The 25,440-nt window shown below is 49.3% G+C and overlaps 1 protein-coding gene across 3 annotated transcripts in view; it reads left to right on the top strand.

Moving 5' to 3' along the window:
* Positions 1 to 25,440, top strand: part of a (arc) — a 178,853-nt gene extending 153,413 nt beyond the window's left edge. For all 3 annotated transcript variants that reach the window (XM_084598509.1, XM_084598510.1, XM_084598511.1), the window contains 9 exons: positions 9,332 to 9,558; positions 10,286 to 10,548; positions 11,978 to 12,280; positions 13,143 to 13,424; positions 19,181 to 19,987; positions 20,303 to 20,435; positions 21,817 to 21,999; positions 22,943 to 23,328; positions 25,134 to 25,440. In XM_084598509.1, coding sequence (XP_084454635.1) covers positions 9,332 to 9,558; positions 10,286 to 10,548; positions 11,978 to 12,280; positions 13,143 to 13,424; positions 19,181 to 19,987; positions 20,303 to 20,435; positions 21,817 to 21,999; positions 22,943 to 23,328; positions 25,134 to 25,179 — 2,630 coding nt within the window. In that variant the 3' untranslated portion in view covers positions 25,180 to 25,440. The remainder of the gene's footprint in view (positions 1 to 9,331; positions 9,559 to 10,285; positions 10,549 to 11,977; positions 12,281 to 13,142; positions 13,425 to 19,180; positions 19,988 to 20,302; positions 20,436 to 21,816; positions 22,000 to 22,942; positions 23,329 to 25,133) is intronic.

Below are 25,440 nucleotides of genomic sequence, written 5' to 3' on the forward strand. Positions count from 1 at the left end.
GACAGTTTTTCGCAGGTTCGCTCAAAGTTAGCCAGATACAGACCGATATCCCCTGATATCACATATGGCTGCATGTACTTTGACATCTTGAAATCTGCCTCCTTGTTGAGAAGAGGTACCGCTAGCTGGGGACAATTGCCCGACCTCTTGCTCAACTCTAGTTCTAATTTCCGGAGCTCAATTTCTTGGTCCAGCTTTTTTGCTTCTCTTTCACGCTTCTTTTCCTCTTTTTCCCACTCACGTTCGCTCTCACGCCTCTTTTCCTCTTTTTCCCGCTCTTTCTGCTGTCTGAGCTGCTCCTTTTTTTGACCGATGAGGTTCCATGCTTCACTGAGCTCCTCATCATCGGTTCCCAGATCAGTGATTGCCTTTATAATCAAGGGTTTTCGTGCCAAACCACTTGTATCAATTCCCAATTCCTCACACAATTGCAACAGTTCCGGTTTCTGCAGCTTTTGTAGGTCCATGATCGCTCCGAGTGTCGGCTACTTCCAAAACAACAGTGCAAACTACCAAACCTAAAGGCGTTTCAACACTTTTTTTACCAGTTCTAAAATCTAACCCTGTTCTAGAACCTGGTCCACATCAGAAGAAAAGCCAAGCACTCACCCACACATGCGATCGATGTTCCGAGCTGCTGTCTTGTTGGCCGATTGTTGCGCCTGCTTGTTGCTTGAGATGCCACCTCCGATCACAAGATGTTGTGGCTTGTAGCTTCAGATCCACCTCCAATCACCAGATGTTGTGGCTTGTAGATTCAGATCCCAACGCTGGTCACCAGTGTTGGGGCTTGTAGATTCAGATCCCACCGCTGCCACCAGTTGTCGTGACGCTGGGGCTATGGCGACCCGGCCTTCACTTGGTAGCGTGCAGAGACTCCGGGTTGAAGAAGGACTGAATCTTCGAAGTTGGTAAAATATGTACAAGCAGGTTTACTGGCACTTTGAGAAAACGTATTTACAATATTTACACGAAAAAGAAGGGTACATCAGCAAAATGGCAAGCGTTAAGGGTTCATAGCGAGAAGCGACTGGATGAGCCGTTTACCCAGGGCTCAGAGCGACATTTCGTGCTCTGCAGCGTCCTTAAAAACCCCCTATGTCCAGCCCCTCTCTGAAGATGCTGACCAACCAAATCCAGGGCACGCCCCTCAGGTATCGGCATCCAATCGAACACATCACTGCACTGATGGTCTGAAGCACTGACTGGTCCGGCATTCATTCGTTGGGCGTGATCACTTGTTGGCGGGAAAAGCTTGGGAACGGCGAGGAGAGGAGGTACATTTCTATTCTTCAGCAAAGAAACCACAGGCTGGTTCCGACAAGGGGTTTTACTTCTCAGAAACCCGAGTGCACGTGGCGCCGCATAGGGCTCCCAACATGGTCCCTTTTCGACAATTGCAAATCTTTCCTGCATTCCCGGGAAATCACTTAATGGCCGTATGAGTCATGCTCCTTTCTTGTCCTGCACGTCAGCGGACATGTCACTCTGTCGTCTCCTTTGGATAGGAGGCATTCATCACTGGAGGATAGCACTTCTCGACTGGAAGGGTGAACAAAAGAAAGAAAGCACTTCCTGCTATTTCCCGCAGGGGGACGTTTCTTTGTGTTTTTCCAGACGTTCTCTTGACAGGGTCAATTTGGCTTTTGCAGGTTGTCCACAAAGCAAAACATGCTTACAAAACAGGATTCCTGGAAACAGGCTCACTTAGAGCCATTGGACCATCACCACATATTCACAAAACTTATCCATGCCCACAGGCGAACAATAGAGCGCGCAATTGCGGATGCTTGGTCGTAACAGGCCACTTCCTGTGACAGAGTCAGGGTACCGTTATATCCTCACTATGTTATGCCCAGCCACAAAGTTTCCAGAGGCTGTTCCGCTGCGCGAGGTGGCGTCCGAGAGTGTAGTGGATTCGCTGCTGTCAGTGTTTGCACGAGTTGGATTCCCTTCCGAGGTCCAAAGTGATCAGGGTAGCGTTTTCACGAGTGTCCTCACCACCTCATTTCTCGAGCGATGCGGCATTAAGGTAGTGCATAGCTCGATCCATCATCCGCAGAGCAACAGCGTAGAAAGATGGCACTCTGTTCTCAAACGAGTCCTGAGGGGACTGTGCTATGAAAACAAGCGCGAATGGGATACCTGCCTGCCTGCAGCGCTTTTCGCTGTGCGGTCAGTGCCGCACGAATCCACTGGATTTAGCCCAGCCGAGTTGGTGTACGGAAGGTCACTGCGCTCACCTTTGCGAATGGTGCGCGAAGCCTGGGAGGGGCGCGGAGAAGACCCAACAGTAGTAGAATTCATTCTGAACCTCTTGAATCGCTTACATAACACTAAGGAACTCGTTGAGGCCAGCATGAAGTCAGCCCAGGCTCGTTCCAAGGTGTACTATGATAAGACAGCCCGTCAAAGGACGTTTTGTATCGGGGACCAGGTGATGTTGCTGAGAAGTTCAAGGCAGAATAAGCTCGAAGTACAGTGGGAAGGACCGGCTGAAGTCGTTGCAAAGCTTTCTAACACTAACTACGCAGTGAAAATTCCCGGTAGGCGTAAAGAAGTGCGCATTTATCATTGCAATCTTATGAAGCCTTATGTGCAGAGGGAAGCCGTGGTAAATCTAACGTTAAACCTTCCCGAGGAGATGGGGGACAACTTGATTTGCCTCAGCGGAAAGGGAAGCAACGCTCAGGAGTTTCTCAAAAAGACGGAGCAGAGAGGAGAACTAAAGAAATCCCAGCTGTCCGATCTGGGCGAGATAATAACACAGTTTGAGGCCTGCTTCGTGGACAGGCCAGGCAGAACTGATTTGACTGAGCACGATATTGAGCTGACTTCAGACGTGCCAGTGCGATCAAGGTGCTACCGATTTTCTCCAAGGCAAAGAGAAATTCTGGATATGGAAGTAACTCGCATGCTGGAATTAGGAGTAATAAAACCCTCGGAAAGCGATTATGCTTCGCCTATGATCTTAGTAGAAGCTCCAGGTAAAGACCCTAGGCCTGTGGTAGACTACCGAAAGCTAAATTCTCTCACCAGGGATCAAGTGTATCCTATTCCGAATATTGAGGAGAGAGTAGAACAGGTCAGTAGAGCGGCATATGTGACTACGCTGGACCTTACTCGAGGATACTGGCAAGTACCGCTCACTGAACGCGCCAGCAGATACGCGGCTTTCGTCACTCCGACGGGCAGCTACCAGCCAACAATGATGAGTTTCGGGCTCAAAAATGCTCCATTTTGTTTTTCCCGACTCATGGATAGGGTTTTAAATGGGTGTGAAACATTCGCGGTGCCTTATTTAGATGACATTGCGGTTTTTTCCGACTCATGGGCGGACCATATGGTACATCTAAGAGCTGTACTGAGCCTTTTGCGTCAAGCTGGACTAACCGTAAAGGCCGAGAAATGTTGCCTGGCAAGGGCGACCGTGGACTACTTGGGTCACAATGTAGGTCAAGGTTTCAGGAAACCCAGCGAGATTAAGATTTCTGCGGTAGCAGACTACCCGCGGCCGAGCACGAAGACGGAAATTCGAGCATTCCTGGGTCTGACTGGGTACTACAATCACTACATCCCTAACTATTCAGCTTTGGCTAGCCCTCTGACCGACGCTCTCCGCAAGACAGAACCGACAAATGTAGTCTGGGACGAACAAAAGGAAGCCTCCTTCGTAAACCTGAAGGCTGTGCTGATTAGCCGTCCGGTATTGCGAGCTCCAGACTATGACCGAGAATTCACGGTCCAGTGTGATGCCAGTGATCGAGGGCTAGGTGCTGTTCTCTGCCAGAGAGATGACGACGGTAATGAGCACCCCGTGCTCTACTTGAGCAGAAAACTGAGTTCTAGAGAGAGGGCTTATTGCGTGTCAGAGAAAGAGTGCGCTTGCATTGTATGGGCCATTCAAAAATTGAAGTGCTATCTTGGAGGGGCCAAATTCACCGTAGAGACGGACCATTGTCCCCTGGCTTGGCTGCAAACTGCGACATCGAAGAACAGTCGCCTTCTTAGGTGGAACTTGATTTTACAGCAGTACAATTTTGAAATAAGATACAAAAAGGGGAAGTTAAATGGGAATGCGGACGCGCTTAGCCGCTGTTTCTAAGCAGTCCGAGGTGTTCCTCACCATGTATCCAAATTGATAATCAGGTTTTTATTTTTTTTTTCTCGTGCGCTTGTATATGTGTGACTATGTAAAGCAGCACGTTTGGTTTTCTAGGAATACGTGGGTCCTGAACGTCTTGAGAGTGGGCTTTTCTCGAACAACAATGGCAGTTTTCTTTTGACCTGGTCTCTTCAGACGGGAGCCCAGTGCTTGCTTCGACATGTGGTTGAGTTTCAGACAGCTCGAGCAATTTGGCCTACGACAATCAAGACAACGCGACAAGCAACAGCGAGCTTCAAGCGTTCACGTGCAGGCCATTAAGTCGTCTCTTCATGCAGCAGCTGCGACTGCTGCCCTCCGAGACTCTTCTGGCGGGGGAGGAGGCTGTTACGACCAAGCATCCGCATTTGCGCGCTCTATTGTTCGCCTGTGGGCATGGAAAAGTATTGTGGAAATGTGGTGATGGTCCAATGGCTCTAAGTGAGCCTGTTTCCAGGAATCCTGTTTTGTAAGCCTGTTTTGCTTTGTGGACAACCTGCAAATGCCAAATTGACCCTGTCAAGAGAACGTCTGGAAAAACACAAAGAAACGTCCCCCTGCGGGAAATAGCAGGAAGTGCTTTCTTTCTTTTGTTCACCCTTCCAGTCGAGAAGTGCTATCCTCCAGTGATGAATGCCTCCTATCCAAAGGAGACGACAGAGTGACATGTCCGCTGACGTGCAGGACAAGAAAGGAGCATGACTCATACGGCCATTAAGTGATTTCCCGGGAATGCAGGAAAGATTTGCAATTGTCGAAAAGGGACAATGTTGGGAGCCCTATGCGGCGCCACGTGCACTCGGGTTTCTGAGAAGTAAAACCCCTTGTCAGAACCAGCCTGTGGTTTCTTTGCTGAAGAATAGAAATGTACCTCCTCTCCTCGCCGTTCCCAAGCTTTTCCCGCCAACAAGTGATCACGCCCAACGAATGAATGCCGGACCAGTCAGTGCTTCAGACCATCAGTGCAGTGATGTGTTCGATTGGATGCCGATACCTGAGGGGCGTGCCCTGGATTTGGTTGGTCAACATCTTCAGAGAGGGGCTGGACATAGGGGGGTTTTAAGGACGCTGCAGAGCACGAAATGGCTCTGGGCCCTGGGTAAACGGCTCATCCAGTCGCTTCTCGCTATGAACTCTTAACGCTTGCCATTTTGCTGATGTACCCTTCTTTTTCGTGTAAATAATCTTGTAAATAAGTTTCTCAAAGTGCCATTAAACCTGCTTGTACATATTTCACCAACTTCGAAGATTCAATCCTACTTCAACCCCGAGTCTCTGCACGCTACCAAGTGAAGGCCGGGACGACATAGCCCCAGCAGCACAACAGCGCCTTGGTGTATATCCGGAACGGGCCGCAAGGAGCTGTCAATCTTCCACGTGGGTGGCTCACACTGCCGAAAGAAAGCTGCGGAGCTACAGACCGGTGAGAAGTGTGAGAAAAGGAAGTTTCCGATGTTGCTCGGTGGCCAGCGAAGGAGCTCCTCTGGTTTCTCGAGGATCAAGGAAATGCCTCCTTGGTGGTTTTCGCCGCTGCCGCTTCTTTCCGCGGTTCCGAGACAAATTGACGTTGAATAACTTCGTATATGCTCGCTCTACCGTGTCGAATCGCGAACTATGCCCGAGTGTCTGCTACGCTGTATACTTGCCTGACGTCCTCCATGTCTGAAGCGTAACTGGAGCATGCGCCGCGCCTAACGACTGTGTTGCAACCAATGGCGCTAAGTCGTGCGGTCCCTCTGGAACAGTGCCCCCTGTAGAAAGGAAGAAACATAGTCATACGACGGGCACTCTCGTAATGGCAAAAATGAAAGTATGTGGGCGATAACTAGAAAGCAGCATGGCAGAAAGTGGTATATATAGGGTTCGATAGAGCGGTCGCAGTTTGTATGGCGGCAGCCATCGGAGCGCAATAGTCAGAAGAAAATATCGGTCGTCACCCATCATGATCTTTCTTCTCCCCTTCCCCTTCCCCAGTGCAGAGTAGCAGGCCAGATTTGATTTATTCCGGCCAACTCTCTGCTTTTCCTTTCAATAAATCCATCTATCTATCTATCGGTCCGCAGGCGCAAAAAGTGCCCCTGAGGTTATCGCTGAGTCATTCACCACCGCCTTTGGTGTAACCTACACGAGACCACTTCTAAACGGCACAACTTCGCTTCAACGACCCCCTTCACCAACAAGGCATCAACAACACAATTTCGCACCTTCTTTTTCTGCCGCGGTCTTCTTTGCGGTCATATACCGCGCCAACTAGCGGTAGAACTTGCCCATTGTGGCGCGTGAGTGCGCGGAGGCTGGTCGTTGTCTCATCATCGGTCTTTGTGTGGTGGGGGCTTTCGTCCGACCGCCTGGGGGGATCTTAGCTGTCTTCCGCACCCCTTTTTAGACCGCCGCCGGTACACACACAGGCGCAGCAGCCTCTCCGTTCGCGCCTCCAGAAACGGAAGCTCGCAGTGCGCGCACAAGCCAGGCCCATTTTGGGAGGCCGAGCTGTACACCGGCTGCGCCGCTGCCTGACTCATCTCTTTCTGGGAGTCAGCCGCCGGTTGCTCGTCGCCGGCGGTCCGAGCCGTTCCGCGAGCGGAAAGAAGCGGCCCCGCGAACTGCGCCGAAAACGGAGACAATAGGCCTAGAAGAGAATGGGGCCGGGAGGCGAAAGATAAGGAGAAAAACAACGGTGTCGGGATCCACAGAGATGGGAAAAGCCAGGCCGAAGGAAAGCCGAAACTCGTCCAGAAACGGCACGCACCTGGCCAGGCCCTCTTCTCTTCTTTGCTGCGAATGCTTTGTTGACGGAATTCGAAAGCGCGCTCGTGACGCATTTGTGTGTTGCCTGCAGCTGCCGACCACAGTTGTTATGCAAGACTGTGACAAAGGAAAACTGAGGATACGAGCCTGTGTCCAATTTAATTAGGCGCGGGATTCTGATGTCAAAAAGGCTTTGCTCCTGTAGCGTTAGTTATCACTCTGTGGGCCCTTTATTTTTGGCTTTGATAGGATTTCCGTGCTTTTGCCGAAGAGCGTGGGGTGAAAGTATACGTATTAGATGCGTATAGTATAGTCGCAAAGACGTGACACTGCAAAAATTGGGATTTTTTTTTTTTCAATACTTTTTACCTCGTGCTATAGCTGGGAAATAATTATCCCAACTTTGAGTACTTTGCCGAATCATGCATGGTATACTTCGATTTTGCAGTATCGATACGCGGCTGGTGTACGCATACCGTCAAGAGTAGGACATAAAAAGCTAATCCGTAGGCATTCCTAATTTAAGACGCATGCATTTTGACCTCGACGTTCTTAGGGAACTAAGTGGAGGGAGGGTGAGCGAAGATTAGATATGACCACTGGGCGACTTAAACCACACCGTGAGGCATGCGGCCGATGCTTGCGTGACATATTGTGTACGACGCGGCGGATTCGTGTAATAAACCTTAGCAAGTGTATGGCCTACTTTTTGGTTTTATCAGCAGTCCGCGGCTGCGGCACATGCTTCCTAACGCAGTTTTGTGAGCTTTCTTTTCTTTCTTTTTGTATTTCTGCCGGTGATCATTACCTTGGCTCTGTTCGTTCTCAGTCTACATTTACGTTCCGGTGCTTTGGGACAACCTTGGCATTCTTCGGGCTGTCGCGGCTGCCAGGACTCGTCCTCTTTCTGCAGGTTCTCCAGCCAGAATTGCAATTCTATGTTATTGTTCCACGGCTATCATATAACCTCGACATTCTTCGTTGCCCTTGTTAAAATTCGTGTAGAACTTAGAAGGAACGAAGAGCAGTATATATATATATATATATATATATATATATATATATATATATATATATATATATATATATATATATATATATATATATATATATATATATATATATATATATATATATACTTGCGTAAGCATTCACTTCCACGTAATAATATAATTCGTTCAATGAAAGGAAATAAGGTGTATCTCACAATTCTGTGGACACCTGAACCACGCCGCATGGGACGGGAGGAAAGTGGGAGTGAAAGTGGAAATAGGAGCCGTAGTGGAGGGCTTCAAAGGAATTTCGACCACTTAGGGTCTTTAATGTGCACTGACATCACACGGATGCCTCTCCGTTTCGCCTTCATCTACTTCCATAATTTACGAAAAGGGCTCGAAAGTAGACAGCAAGGGTTCTCCTTAGCCGCCATGGCTACCTTTGGCAGAGTCGTTACATTAAGTTTTTTTCAACTCCACCAGTAATAGTGCACAATATACGAAGATCTTTTGATACAATAATGACGTGTTTCATCCATTCCGGATGTCGCTTTAATTAATCTCTACTTCATATGGCCGTTTTACTGTCGAATGTTCAGGTGCTGCCTTCCTTTACTCCCTTCCTGACGTTGAAGGGAGTCCTGTGATGATAGTGATGAACCAAATTTATAGATGCAAAAGTGAGAGGGCAGAACCTATGGCACCGCGGAACTAGGTGACATCCCTAGTCCGGGACGTCATTGGTCGCTTCGAAGCCGCTGCCTCTGCTCCTCGGACTAGAGCTCGATCATCTAATCCCGAGCAGTTTAGCGGGGCCACCTGCCAGGCCTCGCGGGTAGGGTTGGGGATGGGGTAAGGTTTGGGTTTCGTTGACACTCCCATACCATATGAACTGCCTGTTCCCCATAGTACCTGCAGCGTTCGTCTACTGTGTCGAAAAAAAAAAATGGGTTATGCTGGGATAAGAAAGTGTTCTGTGCGTTGACTATCTGGGCTTGTTCGTCCAGACGTTGTTTCGGCCCAACTCCATAAAAAAAACTACGTTCAGCACCATGTCTTCACGGCTCCCCGCTGACCATCTGAGCCTTTTTCTTAACGGCTCGCATAGAGTGGGCGGCACCTGGCCTGCTTGTTTTAGTAAGCAGGGCGTGCATACATTTCTTGAGCAGGTTTGGAATTCTGGCCATTAGGATGCGCATCTGGACTAAGGATAAAAAAAAAAAAATACCGAAGTCTACAGCGAACGCCTTCATCAATTGAACCCACAATCCGCGGCGGTACGCACGGGCGAACAGCAGCGTGACAGGCCCATAAACTGGCGGCTGCAGTTATCTCACGCACGGCGCTTCTTATACTCGCGCGTTTGTGTATGTATGTGCGGCGGACCATATCTTTGTTCGGGCGTTTTCTGGCTGACGCTGAGCGCGTTTCTCCCACTTGGCAGGGTTCGCGTTCAGCCGCGTGGGCCGCAAGACGTGCGTGGGCCCGCACAAATACTCGCTGCCCCCGTCGACGCCGCCGCCGATGTCGCTGGCCGCCGAAGAGCGGCCCTGCTTGGTCGAGTGGCCCCAGCGCCTGGCCACCTTCACCCAGCCACTGAGACTGACCGTGCCCGATCTCCTCTCGTCGAGAGAGGCTTCGCGCAGCGTCGAGTGCCTACAGGACAGACACGTACGTACACTTCCGCTATGAGTGGCCTTGCGTAAAGTGTACACGGATGTGTAACGTGTACACAGATGTGTAAAGTGTAACACGCAGGTAGGGATGTTTGGTGCCGTGCAGAGACTGCACAGTATACTTACGGACTATTTTATTATGAATGCGGCGCTTGGTTTTATCTATAGTTTTATCCTTTGTACGGATTGTTCCGTGTGCGATAGACGGTGCCTTTTAGCCCGCAGCTAAGTTGACTTAGATTTAGCCAATGTCTGTTGCTCTGCCATCTCTGGTTTCGTAAGCTGTCGCCGGGAGACGTTTCTATTATGCGGAAGACTTCACGTTGTTTCCACAGTGTCAGTTCGATGCGCTTCCGTGAGACCTGTTCCATATTGATCTGCCCTCCTGTTGCCTTGCTCAAAAGTCGTAAATGGAAACTACCTTATTTGGTCTTGTCTTAACTGTTACTAGGTTTTCTCAAGTGCTCTTTGCACGACCTGTAAACGCTCTCCACGGTTTTTATTTAGAGGGGCCCGCCTTTCGTGCTTGGAGGTGACATAATTTAATGGTTGTTTTTTCATAGGGATCAGCAGTGCAGAACATAACTGCGACGTTCTCGATGACCTCGAGTGTCGTGTGCCTTGTGCGGCTTTTTCTGTAAGCACCAGTGAACATGCACTGCTAGAGCGATCTTACTTTAGATCCAGCCGCGTACGCTAATTGAACGTCATCGTTTCCGCAGGACGGCAGCTTCTATCAGGACTGCGCTCCAAATGTGGCAGAGGACCAGCAGCGTACCTCGCACCAGCGCCATGGCGCCGTGATTCGCAAGACGTCGTCACGCATGTACCGCAGTCGCTCGACGTCGGCACTCGTCATCGAGGCATCCCTGCACGATGGGGACGTGATGGACCACGACGTGCTGGACACCACGGTACTAAGCGTGGCGCACTCGGGAGGCCGGTACCGTCGCGACTGCTTTGGCGAGGCATCCGTCATGGACGGGTAAGCAGCTTATACTTTTCTAGGTGCACGAATCGTGTTACTGTCGCCGGAAAATATTCGCGAACAAATGCAGAGGAGGTTGCGCTTAGGAGGATCCGGGTCGGTGTTGCCCTTACACCAGCTGTTACTAGGACGTGGTCATACTTCCAGCACTTATATCCCCGCCTAGGGTGCCCGATCTGTAAAAACGAAGATATTGAGGCCGACATCCACCACTTGCTGTGGGACTGCCCAGCACTCAAACCAACCCGAATCCGGCACCTGAGCATAGCTGGCCTTTCAGCAACCAATCCTGCTTCATACGTCACTTGGACGCAGGAACCTCATCATCGCTCACTTCTGGACTTCATAAAATCAGCCAACCTATTTCCATTCATTTAATCATTTATTCATCCTTCATCGCATATCCTACTGATGCCCTGAGGCAATAAATATCGATTAAAAAAAATGTTAGAAGAATGTAGTACCATTCTTCAACGGAGGGCTTGTTCGAGATTCAAAGGCGTCGCCATTTGGTTTCCTTTTGTGTTGGCTGCAAAGTTTTGCTACCGATACTTTTTTGGGCTTTCTCAAGCTTCCTTTATCTTCCCTTTGGCTACACCTGAGCCATTGTGTCTGCCATTTTTCGCAAACATCATGTTATTCTGAACGTCTGTCGCACTCTATCGGCCAAGGCCTCCGCTGAGAGATAGCAAGAGGAGAGGTGCTGTACAGAAAAAGGGAACAAAGAAGGCAGATACAAAGTAACAGGCTCAAGTCAAAAAAGCATCGCCGTGGCACAGAACCGGGAACGCAGAACGAAAGCAGCAAGCTCGGCCCGTGGACTTCCAGGCTTACCCTTGGCAACAGGTGTCAGGTGTCAGTATTCGTAGGAGAGCCATCCCCCGACGATGTTCTCAAAGCTTCGCCAACTAGTCAAACTGCCCGGGCTCAAGCGGCATTTCACTCTACTGAAGAAAAAGGGAAGGTAACGATCAAAATCCTGGATCTGATTGACTGGATGCATGTTGCAGAGGTATGCGCAGAAAACAGCGGCAGATGAAGTGTCGGAATATTTGACTGATGAGGGAATGCGATATTGTCTAATTGTCCAAAGAGCATCCCACCTCCCCCCCTTCTGCCGGTCGTTCATGTCGCATTTTTCATCAGAAACCCACAAGATATGAGCTGTGGAGTTGGCTATCGCGCGTATCTAACAGTTGAGTGCATTTCCTGCTTTCGTTTGCTAGGTTGTTTATTGTCACAGATCATAAAGGGGCTGGTTGAGGCTTCCTGCTTGTTCTCAAAGAAGTTCACAAATCCAGGCAATCTTCTAAACCTACTTTTACCCACGGTCTGCTCCGTCACGGATGTAAATAGAGAAATTATTATTGGTTTCTTTTTTGCTTTTGCGTACCGTTCAGTGTCTGTGTCCGTTTGCTCCGTGTAGGGTGCCCGTCTGCAAGGACCTTCGGTGCTCGGAAGAGGGCGGCAGCACCAGCAGTGGCAGCAGCAGCGGAGCCCCGCCAACCCCACCACTCGAGGAAGACGTGGGTGTGCCGGGCGCTGGCGACACAGCGAGCCTCGCCAGTTCCACGCAGCACCGCTCGGACGAGTCCGGCTACGAAAGCGACGGCACTAAAAACGGCGGCGAAGACAGCCCCAACGAGGATGCGCCCGCTGTCGCCACTGCCATTGCCGCCGCCACCGCCAACGCCACCGCGGGTCACCACTACCAGCAGCATGGGCAGAGGTGCGCTTCCTTTCATGTTGCCTCTTGGTGTTGAATGTAGGGCGTACGGGGGGAAGGTGCAGCGAAATCCGCCTCCTCCCTTACTTTCCGGCGGAAAACACAGCGACGAATGCGATAAGTACGGAACTGATTTCTACCGGCGGTAAAGCTAGTTGCACGTCGCTAGCCAATGTAAATCTTCGGAGATGGTTGCGGCTGCATGCCGCTCGTTCTTCGACATCGGGTACGATTTCGCAGTCTCGCCGGGAAACAACGCGCGAGTCACGCACGAGCACCATGACATTTCGGTTGCACACTTGACGCCGAACGTACTGGAACACAGCACAAGACTGCTGCTATATGCGACAGCTGTCTAATGACGTAATTCTAAAATTGCGCTCGACTGTCATTTTGTAATTGAGCCAGCTGGCCGGGGAGGGGTACGTGTTCCCAGAGCCGAAGTATAAATTTGACGCACTTTGGGTTTGAGTCATTGGTTTATAGCGGAACCTTCTGGTTCAAAGACGTTGGCTTCCGAACGGCACTCCGGTGAGCGGACGCACAACACAAGCGCAACAATTTGTCAGGAATTAGCCGTTTGCTTGCCATCTGTAGTAAGCCTTAAGCGCGATCGTGAAAAAAAGGAGGTGGTTAGAACGGAGCAAATACGGTATATGCCGTTGATTCCGTAAATGTCTCTATCATCGGGAGCAGCTAGGCGTTGTATTCTCGCCGCTTCTGTTTGTTTATTTTGCTATTTTATACAGCTGTGGTAAATTCGTTCATTATGCCAAGTGCGCGCTCGTCGCCGCTGAATATTAATAAGGCCATCCGCCACGCGACACATCGCAACGTATTTTTTATTTTTTTTTTTCATTTACAGAAGGATGACTCTAGCCAGTGGAACCGTGCAGTCGCCACGCATCGCGTGCACAGAGCCCGCGAGTCATCCTTTCACAAATGACATCACATCAGCGACGACCCCCCGCACGGCGGCAACCGCGTCCACGACGCCGAGCGCAGCTCCATCCCATCAGCGTCGCGCCTCCTCCCAAGAAGGTTCCAACGTCCAGAGGCTGGCGGCGGCGCTCTTGCACAGGATCTCCCTGCAGTCACCGAGTGCCGGCTCCAAGGGAGGCGAGGCGTCCAGGCAGGACAAGTCCAGGTGAGGCGCTACTGCAGTAGATAACTACCTTTACTATCGGCGACTTTCGCGAATAGGCGGCACCGCATTCGAAGGTGGTGACTGTAAAAAGGACTTCATATGTGATCAGTCTGGGTACGGTAACAGGGTTTTTTTTTTATATATGTATAATCGCGCCCACTTTTAGTTACTAAACAGCTTAAATTAATGGATGTAAGCAAGGATCAACTGTCGGCCCGTGTCTGCAGAAGTCCTCCGTGCAAGCATAATCGCACACGATCGCCGCTCACCTTCTGTTTAGTGATGTGAAGCTCTCCATGCTCTGGATGTTATTTTATGTCAGGTAAGTCAGAAAAATGTGACGTTTGGAGTTTAGCGCCCCATTGCTACAGGTGAGCAAATTTTTGCAAAATCATTGCATGGCGCTGAAAGGCATAAAACGGTTTTCGATTGCGTCGGTTTCCATCGTCGTCTGCTTGAATTTCAATTCAGCAAGCTCGCATCTGTAAGAATCGAATCTGTCGAGCCACTTAATTGTGAGCCGACGTGCTTACAGCACTGCAGCAGTGTGCTGTGCAAATATCATAACTCGAAACTGCTGTGTGCAGGGCAAAGTTCTCGTTCTTTGTTTTAACTTATATGCAGCTGGGCTTAAGGGCAGCCATTGACCGTGAAACACCCGGCCTGCTGTAAAATATTGGTTTGTTTGCTCTCCACAGGACCGCTCGAGTGAAAGACAAGCTTGCTCACGTTAAGGCATGAATTCGATAGTATCTATAGTATCTATATCGATAGTATCTATATAGTCGGGGCGTGTTCTCGAAGGTGCGATGGTGCGTGTAGTATAGACGCGGGCTTCTGCTTTTGCTTTCACTTGCCGGCAGTCCACCCCGCCGGGGTGGCGCAGTGGTTACGGCGCTCGACTACTGTTCCCAAGGACGCGGGATCGAATCCCGGCCTCGGCGGCCGCTTTTCAATGGAGGCGAAAAGCAAGGCGCCCGTGTGCTGTGCGATGTCAGTGCACGTTAAAGAACCTCAGATGGTCGAAATTTCCGGAGACCTTCACTACGGCGTCTCTCATAGCCCGAGTTGCTTTGGGACGTCAAACCCCCCAAAACAAACCAAACCAAACTTGCCAGCAATCCGATCCCCTGGCGTGAAAGGAGTATAGTACCTACCTCTCCACTTTGTCTTTTTTACCCGCACGTCTCTCGCCATCGCTTCACTTTAATGTTTCATTTTGTGAATCGTGATACGAGAGTGTATAGAATAAACAACTACCTATAGAATACAAATAATGTTCAAAATGCGTATGCAAAAAAAAAAAAAAAAATGGTCCCCCGCTTTTTGATGGCAACAGCGCGACAATGCCGTCATGTTTCGCGTTTAAAATAGAGTTCGTCGAAAGTTCGTTTGCTCGGGGACAAGCATATTGACACGGTCGGTCTTGCCTTTTCACGTGTCAGTATGTTTCGCATTTCTATCCGCTGCATCCTTAACGGTGCGACGTGTTGGCGCTGATACCCCTCTCTCAAGCGGGTGGGTGGCGTGGGAGGAGGCTTCACCATGATACTGTTGCGGGCTAGTTGCATACAAGCTTCACCGCACCATGTGCGAAGACGCACGAAGCACAGAGTTGTGGCGCAGTGGAAGAACCACGCAGATGCGACTGAGGGCAACGCGCAGTGCAGCCAATCAGCGTCCAAGACGGCGCAGCTGCACTCGGATAGCTGGCTAATGCGCAGCCAGCTATCCATCAGCTAAAGCATCATCGCTATCACTGCGCGCTGATGCGAAGCTCATAAAAGCGAAACCGAAACTAAGTGAGCGGCATATTTTCAGAAAGGAGGCTGTCCGTTCTTCGTTACGCTTGCCTTCGCGTGTACATCGAGGGTCGCAGTCTACTCAGCAGTGTGAAGTTCAAAGAGAAGGGCTACTTTCGCGATCGCTTTCTGTGCAGATCATTAACCTAGCTGTGCAAAACGTCGGAATCTGCGAGCCCCCGAGCCATAGTCCTGCACTGAAGTTGGCCGCGAACCGCTCCGCCAGTTCGAACTGTACGGATTTCTGAATTAAAGGGGTGAAATTAGAAAGCTCTCTCTCTCTCTCTCTCTCTCTCTCTCTCTCTCTCTCTCTCTCTCTCTCTCTCTCTCTCTCTCTCTCTCTTCTTTTCTTTTCTTTTTTTTTTTTTTTTTTTTTTTTTTTTTTGTAACTGCAGTTTTCAAGTCTTGGTGGTCACGCGGAACAAGGAGGAGGCATCTGTCTCCACGGCCTCCGCGCCGGTCATGGCGTCAGTTTTATGGTTTTAGACTTGAAGTTATTGTTTACTTTCTCTCCCCGTTTTGGAGGCTACGCGCCACGTCCCGAGCGCTAGACCGCCCTGGCGAGGCGACGCGTGTAGTTCGAATGATCCGCGTTGGGACCGACTTTCGTTTCAAGCTTTTTATATATGAAGTTGGAATTTAATCAGGGGTGGGACAGCTACGCCACTTGCGCCATTTTGATACAACCACAATTGTCTACGTTATGCGTGCAAAAAGCATTAAAATGACCGAAATTGTGCCAGCTTGCGCCAGTTTGCGCCAAAGGCCAGACAAAGAAGTGCAACACGTTGCTTTTTGTTTTTAATTGTGACTACGACCCTCATTAATTGGGATTACGAGTGCGGTCTAGCCCCATGAAAGCAAGGTGCAGGACGCTCATTATTCTGGTGATGGGCGCGCTCGCACCGCACCAATTGGGACGTGTGGTGAGGGGGAGGGGAGGGGGAAGGGGAGGGTTCGCAGCGAGGTAATGCCCGCGCAGCCAGCGATCATCGATAGTCCTTCCGAATTTCAATTCGGCTGCGTTTCGATGGAGGCGAAACGAAGTGGCGTCCGTGTGCTGTGCGATGTCAGCGCACGTTAAAGATCCCCAGGTGGTCGAAATTACTCCGTAGCCCTCCACTACGGCTCCTCTTTCTCTCTTTCCACTTTCATTCCCACCTTCCTCCCCTCCCTTACGGCGCGGTTCGGGTGTCCACAGAGCAAGTGTGACAGTTACTGCGCCTTTCCCTTCCTAAGAACCAATTTATTATTATTATTGGAACAGTGGTGCGCAGGCCCTCCTACGTATTATAACAGGCGCTGCGCTACAACTGGATCCCCTCACTCGATCAGTGGCATAGTTTCGGTTTCGTTATAACTTCACGCTATCGCGGCTGCGATCAGGCGCGCGAGCGTAACTAGCATGGAGGAAGGAAAGAACTTAGGAGAGGCCCTGACGTCACTTTTTTGAAGCCGGCATGGCCGCGCTGCCGCGCCCCGACCGAACGCTTCAATGTCTCTCCTCCTCCTTTACCCTCCGCATTTTCTATCTCCGCGATGTTCACGTATCTCGGACCCTTAGCAACGCTGTTGCTAGTGGCCCGAGTTTTCATAGCAACAGCGATGCCGTTGCTAATGGCCCAACTTGGCTAATCCTAAATTTTGACGTCACTTCCGCCACACTTTCTCCAATGCATTGGGAATGGCAAGGGCCTCTCCTAAGTTGTTTCCTCCCTTCATGCTAACTAGTCTCTTACTTTTATTTGGAGATGGCGTCACGTGTTGAGATGCTTGCGCGCATTTCACTCGCTTGCATCTATGTGCTTCTTGCAGTACGCTGAAACTGCGCGGCATTTGTCATGCGCTGTTCAGTCGGTGCACTGAAGTATCCTCAAAACGGTACGGGACCATTTTTAAGCAACCTCCACTTTTACTGCATTGCAATGCAAAGAGGGTAGTTGCTCCAAAATGCTGATATTGCTCCTATAAAATTATTACATTTTGCTCCATAGCTGTTCCAAAACGTAAATTTTTCTGCTCCAAAAGCTCCTCCAAAACTAGTTCTGGTCATCTCATCACCGAATTGTTTCATGAAATGATTTTTTTAAGTTAGAAATTCTAAGGATTTCACTGTATGAGGTTGAATGCACTCGTAATTTTCTTGCGTGCACCAATGCGCTTTCCTGTAACGCTGTTCCTGCTGCGATTTCCAGGAGCTTATTCTTGTTCAGGTAGCACCATGTATAGTGTAGACAACTGAACTAGACCACCTACATTTTTTTTCCTTGGCAACTGGTTTCAGAGCGCTAGCGGCAACGGTTCACGGGCAAGACGTAGACATAGACATGAAGTGTTTGAGGTAAACATGGAATTAAGACTGCGGCCCACTCGCTTTCGCCGCCACGGCATGGAGCAGCTGATGCAACACGTATCAAGGCGGCTATAATTGAGGCAACAAAAGTGGCTAGGACACGTGAGCCGAGAGCAAACAGAAGTACCGAAAAATATCGGGCTCTTGCCCTATTCACTGTATGCGCGGGCTTCAGCATTTGGCGGGCGTGTTCACGCACGGGGTATGTATGCACCAAGCTCGTGATCAGGGGTCCCACATATCACCTGATTTCATGATACCCTGTGTCGAATTTAGATGGCTGCCTAGAGGGGATGAACTTCAATAATCCCACAGAAGCGCATGTTCTCGTCTAGTTGGTTCTGCATGGCGTAGAGGTTACTTCAAGTACAAAGACATAGAAGAGCCTTGCCTCGAGGGTGCAAGGGTTAGGATGCTCGAATACTGTGTCCAAGGATGCAGGATCGAATCCCGGCTTCGGCGGCTGCTTTTCGATGGAGGCGAAAAGCAGGGCGGCTGTGTACTCTGCAATGTCAGAGAAAGAGAGAGAGAGAGAGAACCTTTATTGTGTAAGACAGAGGATGAGCCGGCATAGGTGGTGAATACCGGCATCTCTTTGGTCTGCATCCCTATTCTGGGATGAGGCAAGATCCCGCTGCCTCTCGAGCCCGGCGTGCGAGAGCAGCTTGCGCCTCCGCACTCGAGCACTCGAGGAGGAAGGTCTCCTGAGCCTCTTGCGATGTCGGGGCACGTTAAAGGACCCCAGATGGTCAAAATTTCCGGAGTCCTCCACTACGGCATCTTTCATAGCCTGCGCCACTTTGGGACGTTAAATACCATAAAGACATAGAAGAGCATATACGACAACTGACAAGTGCTTGCCCGTCTTGCCTGAATTAATCTTAACAGTGCGAAGGGAAAAGTATACAAGGTAGCAGTGATGGTTCGCCAAGTGCATTTAAGCCGTGCTGTTGTCTTTTGCAGCATCACAGGTGTCAGTTTCAATTGAAGCAAATCGTGAACAAGCCCTGCAGGAAATGTTTCTGCAGCAACAGCATGATAAGCAAAGTGACTCTAAATTTAAAGAAGTCCTATGCTCTGGCTAACTACGGTTTTTGTGGCCACAAATATGCTACTTTCTAGGCACAGGCCCATAGTCGGGCATGGCGCACTTCGAGTGGTGTCTCTTAACACTTGTAGGAGATGTAGGCACTGTCAAAGAAACTGCGTCATTTCGGCGCCAAACTCTGCTCGCTGTCCACAGTGGCCCACCTCCCCCGTCCCTCCCTATTACAAAAAACAAACAAAAGGCTTTCTTAGTGATGTTTGGCTGGCTGTTCATAATTTTCTTTGGTTGACCTTGAGGCGCAATAAATTGTATTAACCCATCTCTTACAGCACCAGCTCGAAGCGTTACCTAAAGAAAATGGCCGTGACCATTCTCCTTTCCCGCATAGTGCTTTTCACATCTTGACATTTTTTTTTGCTTGCTAGATTTAATGCTTTTTTCTTTATATAAGCTTTGTCCTATTCTGCAAGCTGATTCAGTAAGACTATTGCTTTCTTCTTGTTGGATTGTAACAGTCATAATTGATGAAAATGATTCGTTTCTTTCCTCACAGGCTTGAGTCTTCGAAGCAGGACCATCATCACCACCACCACACAACGCCGTACGACTGTAAGAGCCTGCGCTGCAAGACGCAATCCCTGTTCTCCGTCCTGCGGAGGGGCGACAACTCTCAACAAGTGACCCCTGCCAGCGATAGCAGCAACGGCAGCAACCGAGACGTGGAGTCCAGCCCGCGGTCCGAAAGAGCTACACCACCGAATTCTGGCTCCAAGCTGGAGCAGTTCCGTGCCTGGACACTAGACCGAAAGCTGCTGCGCAACCGCTGGAAGAAGTCGCCGTCAACGTCAACGGAAGGCCGCAGCTGCTCATTCGAGTCCCCCGTACTCTCCAGGGCTTGCTCGCAAGAACAATCCTCACAGAATGAAGGCGCCGCCCCTCTCTTGCAGACCACACTCAAGAGCGCTTCTTCTTGGACAAACATCTGTGTCGGTAACGATACTGTGAGGGATAGCGGTAAAGACTGTCGGGTGGGCCGTGCAAGTCTGGGAGACCTCGGGTGTCGCAGTGCCAGTGATGTATCTGGTAGTGATGACCTTGGACATCACGCAGCCAGCACAAATGACCTGCGGCGTCGCCTGTGGCTAGAGGCGCATCTGGAAGGTGGCGCGACGCGGCAGCAGCGAGGAAGTGACACTGCTTTCATGCGAAGTGTGCCAGATGGGGCGCGCGTGTTAGCCGTGCGCTTGGCCAAGGACTCTAGGGGCGAGCTGGGCGTGTACATCAAGGGAAAGTGTGCTTCAGACGGCACTGTGCTCGGCTATGTAGTTGCCGACCTAGAGCAGGATGGGCCAGCGGCCAGGTAAGCGCCTAACCTTTCATAAGTTTTTAATAATTATATAATTTTTGTAATATTTCATCTCAGTATCCCACTTCGTCTTTTCACACCGCGTGAAAGACTAAGATTCGTATAAAGGAAAGTTAGCCAGTTCTGACTGGAGATGCACACGTTTTCTTCAACGTTGCTGTTTTTCTTCTCCAAATGACTTGTGTTTTCTGACATGCTGCCTCTTTCTTGAGTGCTGCGTATCCGTCCGTTGAATCCCTACGTGGCAACAAAGCTCACTGTGACCTCTTAGCAGTGCTGAGACTGGTATGCTTTCCTGCTCTGCTTCAGGAGTGGACAGCTGCGCAAGGGCGACGAGCTCCTGGTCATCAATGGTCATCAAGTTCAAGGTGTAGAAATCGAAGAGGCCCGTCAGCTGCTTGCCACACCAGACCAGGTGGTGCACCTGCTGGTTGCTCGTCAGGTCAGTGTTTAGTAGCTCGTTCCGTGCAGAAATGCAGACTTCTTAAGCATGTTTTCTTTTATTTTATTATTAGTATTTTTTTTTTTTTTCGCAAATACCATATTTTTGCGAGTATAGGTACACCCAATTCTTGCAAATTTTTTTTTTAAGAAATGCATGCGAATCCAAGCACACCCTTTCCTGGAAAGGAAGAGCATGTATTCAAGGCTGCCAAGCATGCTTGCTCACTCTAGAATCTAGTAAATGCACTATTTACGGTAGTATTTGGTTGTTTCATGGAGTGCTTGAGCAGCTTAACATTGGCGGCAAGGCAAGTGCAGAAATATATTTTGCAATGAAAAATTTGTTTACTAAAAAGTTTTTTGCCTTTATGTAACAAGTCCATGGAGACCCGCGAGGCATACTCGCACACACCCGTGCGGTGACCGCAACCTCGCTTCTGGCGTAAAAAGAGGGGCACATCCTCATTATTCATTTTGTACATGGATGCGTGCGAGCACGCCAAATATCTGGTGGGGCAGATTGGAGCATAGGAGCTTGTGCCGCGCACCTGCGCAGATAGGCTCTGGAATATGTGCGTGCACTCCGATGCGAGGCACGAGTGCCATTTGGAATCTGTTCTTTACAGTGACTACTTTTAAATGCCCGTTCTTGGGCCTCATGTCAGTGTTGCAGTCGCCGGTGTAACTGGAGGATGATTGCCATACTCCCGGAAACAGCTGGGAAGGTGGCAGGCAGAAGGGAGTACGGCGGGAGGGTTATAATGTCTAACCAGAACGTGGTTATCATGGGTGCTAACAGGAGGATGGAGGCGAAAAGCAAGACTCTTGTGTGCTGTGTCATGTCAGGGCACGTTAAAGCACTGCAGCTGTTCGAAATTTCTGGAACCCTCCTTTACGGCATCTCTCATAGCCTGAGTTGCTTTGGGATGTTAAACCCCGTAAATTTAAACCTTTTGAGAAGTGCTCCTAGCGACCTTTTACAATTGATTAGGGCAATACCTCACCGCGCTTTCATAGCTGCATCACCTCCAGTGACATCAGCTGGGCTTCTGGGTGCACTTTCAAAAAAATAAGGTGCTTCCAAGTGACTGGGGCGGGATGGGTGCCATGAGCTTTTTTTTTCTTTCGTGTCATCGTTCGCTCTATTGAGGAAGGAAATGAGGAGCATGTCTCTTGATCGCTGACATCTTTTGCTTTGTGTAATTTCTTTCGCATAGTGAAGTGTCATTCAAGGTGGGTCAGCTTTCTTGGTGATTATTTCCTTAATATAACATTGACTGGCTCCAGGCCCAGGATATTTTTGTGCTTATGCACAGATTACTTTTTGGTGTTACTCTTTAATACCCACTCAAAAAGCTCCTTTTCAACTTCTTTTGCAGGAAGAAGTGGTGGAGGACTACAGTGAAGACCCACTGACATCGCCGCCGCCCAACGGAGCATCCAGGCTGGCTGAACCTTACAGAGTCCCTGCTGAGCGAAGGGCCAGCATTTCGCACCCCGGCGCTACTGCCAACTACAACACCATTCCAGAGGTCTCCGAGGATAGCGAGAAAGACAACCAAGTGAGCACCTCACTTCATGCTTACAAATCTTAATGAAAGTGAAGTGCATTAGCATGAAAGGCCATTTTATGCCTTATTTTCGCGATTCTAAGCGCTCCCCTAACTTCAAAAAAGTATCGAAAAAGAAAAGCTGCATGCAAATCTAAGCAGCCTCTTTTTTTACGAGAAGAGTGCCATAGGCAAGGCTGCCAGCGCGGTTACAAACTCAGTCGTCAAGCTGGAGCCGTTGGTGACCCGAGGTGATGCAACGTCCGCAGCATGATCTTCAGCTTCTTGTGTTGCTACGTTCCTACTCGACAGGACAGCTCGTAATGCAGAACGGCAATAGTCAGCTGAAAGCAATCCTGAAAACTATCAGTGTGTTGTCACGTGGACCTGGAATCGGTGGCTTTTCACAGACATCACAAACTCGCGCTGATTTGTTTGGTGTCAGCTGTTTGGGAGCCGTAACAGAAGTTGGAATAAATTTGAACAGGGCTCCCACAGCTTGAACTTTAAGCGAACTATAATTGCGTTTGCAGAAGATAAAAGGATATTGACGGGAAAATAGGAAAGGGAAGGGAGGATTTACACATTGACAGAGTAGGGCTTCAAACTGCAAGGCATCAATATAGTTTCTTAGATGAGTGGCGCGCAGCAGTCAACGGGCAAGAACAGATGGCTTGGCCATGGGTGTGCGCCATGCTGTGTATGAGCCACAAGCATAGAAGTTGTTTAGGCCAATAACATTTAAGTGCGGTTGTACCACATACTTCACACATGTATAGCTTGGTTGCTAGGCACGAACTCTAACAATTTTATGTGCCTACATAAAGGTGTAAGCGCATCCGGTGTTTTAATACCATTATATGGTGAAGCTGACAGTCACCGAAATGGAACCAATCGTGCCTCTTGCACAGCAGGTTGCCTGCACGCCTTTCAGAACGTTGCTTTCCGTTTGCAGGCGACACAGCAGTACAGCAGTGGTGTGCTGTGCACCTTGCCGCGGCGGCCGCGTCACAACCACCACAATGGCGGCTCTGCGGGTGTGCCGGGTGTGTCCAGCGGCAGCGAGCTACTCACAGTGACCTTCGTCAAGGGCCCCGGACGAGGAGCCCTGGGCTTCAGTGTGGTGGGCGGCCGTGACTCGCCGCGCGGGGCCCTAGGCATCTACGTGCGGCGCATATTCCCGGGCGGCCAGGCTGAGGGCCTGCTCCGTGAGGGCGACCAGCTGCTCTCTCTCAATGGAGAACCCTTCGAGGGTCTGTCGCACGCTGAGGCCATCGCTGCCTTCAAGCGCGTCCGCCAGGGCGACCTTGTGCTCAGGGTGGCACGAAGACCACCCAAAAAGTGAGTGGCACTTAGCTTTAGTGCCTATTATTGTTGATGTCAGTGACAATTTCTAATGTCGGGAGGGGGGTACTACTTTCTTCTATACTTTCTAGATAGGCTGTCTGCAATAGTAGTGCAAGGAGAGAAACTTTGTAAGTGAACGCGTTTATTTCGAACTTCGAAAATTCAAATTTTTAGATAATCTGAAGTACGACTTGATCCAGCCAAGCTCAACAGAAGTCTGTCTTAAAAAGTCCTCTTAATTTCAATTCGAGTCGGTTCTGCTACGGAAAATTCGAACTTTATGGCGCTGCAAGTAACAGGGCTGCTTGTCTCCAGAACGGAGATAAGAGCAGGGAAAGAAGTTAAAACTGTGTAAAACTAAACTTGCACCATGATTGAGTCTGCAGCTGTCTTCTTGTATGTCATGAACTCCCTTTTTCAGGAAAAGCTCACTAATTTGACACCCGTTGATTCGGAAATCTGGATAATTCAAAGGTTGGCGCGGTCCCTTGACCATTGACGCTATGGCTTTGCTCCAGTTAATTCGAGCGGGCTTCCGGCCTTAGTAGCAATGTGTGCAATGATCGGCAGGGTCCATGAAAATAGCCCTTCCACTGCGCACATCTGCTGTGCATATAGCGGCAACCATAACAAAAATGGAAGGCCTAATCTCTGAGAATGCACTGACCACTTAGTTTTGTAGTAATAGTGGCTGTAGTTCCAGTTTTTTGCTTTTAGCACTCCCTCCCGCGGCGATGGCAGCTTTCCACTGTGCATTACCCAGACAACTCAGCCTTGCTAAGTACTGTTTCAGACATCACCTGGGTCGTTGAAAGTCAGCACTGTGTGTGTGCTCTTGTTCTCTAGCCTTGTAATGTGTTTCACTATAACAATGTTATATGTCAGAACCAGCAATGCCAAGTTTCCACCTTACTGCTCGCTTTGTTTGCTTTCATCTGCGTGGTTCTTCCACTGCATTGAAACTGAGTGCTCGTCGCACAGGAGTGTGAAATCTTCTCTCTCAACACTGCAGCTTGTGAGAGGGTGCCGCTGCTAGCTTCTGTTGCCACTGCTAGAGCGCATAGCTGCGCAGTCTGCAGCTAAACCCTGCTGGAGAAAAGGAATTTGACATTTCTTGCTTGATCGGTCCGCGGGCCGACAGTGTGCCTCACGTAGTAGTGATAGGTGTACCACTGAAGGTCCCACATGTGATTTGGCCTTAATAGGAATTCAAGACCTGCTTTGACATAAATATGAATTTGAATGTGAACTATATACCAAGATCAACAAAGAGTGATTTCATATATGAAGAATTTTATAATGTCCTGACAGTATTTTCAGAGGTGGATAGTTTTACATTACTATAGTAATCTCTTCGCTATAAAGGTTTTTGATGTGAGCAGTAACATGCTAGCAAATGCTGTAGAATCATGTATGTGTGGCCTAGTATAGCAGCAAGATTTGCAATAAGTTAACGAATTAACGAATGTGATGCTTTGATCCGTACATTGGCTAATGTATACTAAAATGTTCTGTAAAATATGCAGAATGAACTGTAAAGGTTACGGGAAGTTTATCATGTCTAGCAGACCAAAGGATTTGCTATGGCACACATTGTGGTGTTGATAGCCAGAGCGCTTCTAAGCTGTGTGCTTTTACCTCAGGAAGGTGCTAGTGCTATTTCTATGCTGTATATAACTATATACCCTGCCAAGTTTTAGCTAGCCCATTTTGCAGTGACTCTAATGCATTTCTTAAATTTAGAATTGCATTGCTTTGCTTGCATCAGTGATTAATGGTTAGTGCACTATTTTTTCCAGCTCACAAGTGTCCAAGTCCTGTTGTAACCTGGATAGCATGACATAGAGAAGATACAAGGCTTTGCGAGCATTAACCAGAGTCTCACAACATCTAGTCTGCCTGGACAGTTGCATCTGTGATACCATATGTGAATGATTCCAGCCTTACTCATCTCCCTGCCTCAAAAAAAGTTTTGTACAATAGCTTCCCCATTAAGTTTCAGCTTGCGTGCCTTACCAATATCAATATATTCTACCAATAATTGTGTTCATTATGCTCCAAAAAATGATGCTATATTAAAGTTAATGCATTGTCACTCCTCTGAAA

This window comes from Amblyomma maculatum, chromosome 3 (assembly GCF_055883805.1).
Source record: "Amblyomma maculatum isolate TAMU_Amacu chromosome 3, ASM5588380v1, whole genome shotgun sequence".
NCBI lineage: Eukaryota > Metazoa > Arthropoda > Arachnida > Ixodida > Ixodidae > Amblyomma > Amblyomma maculatum.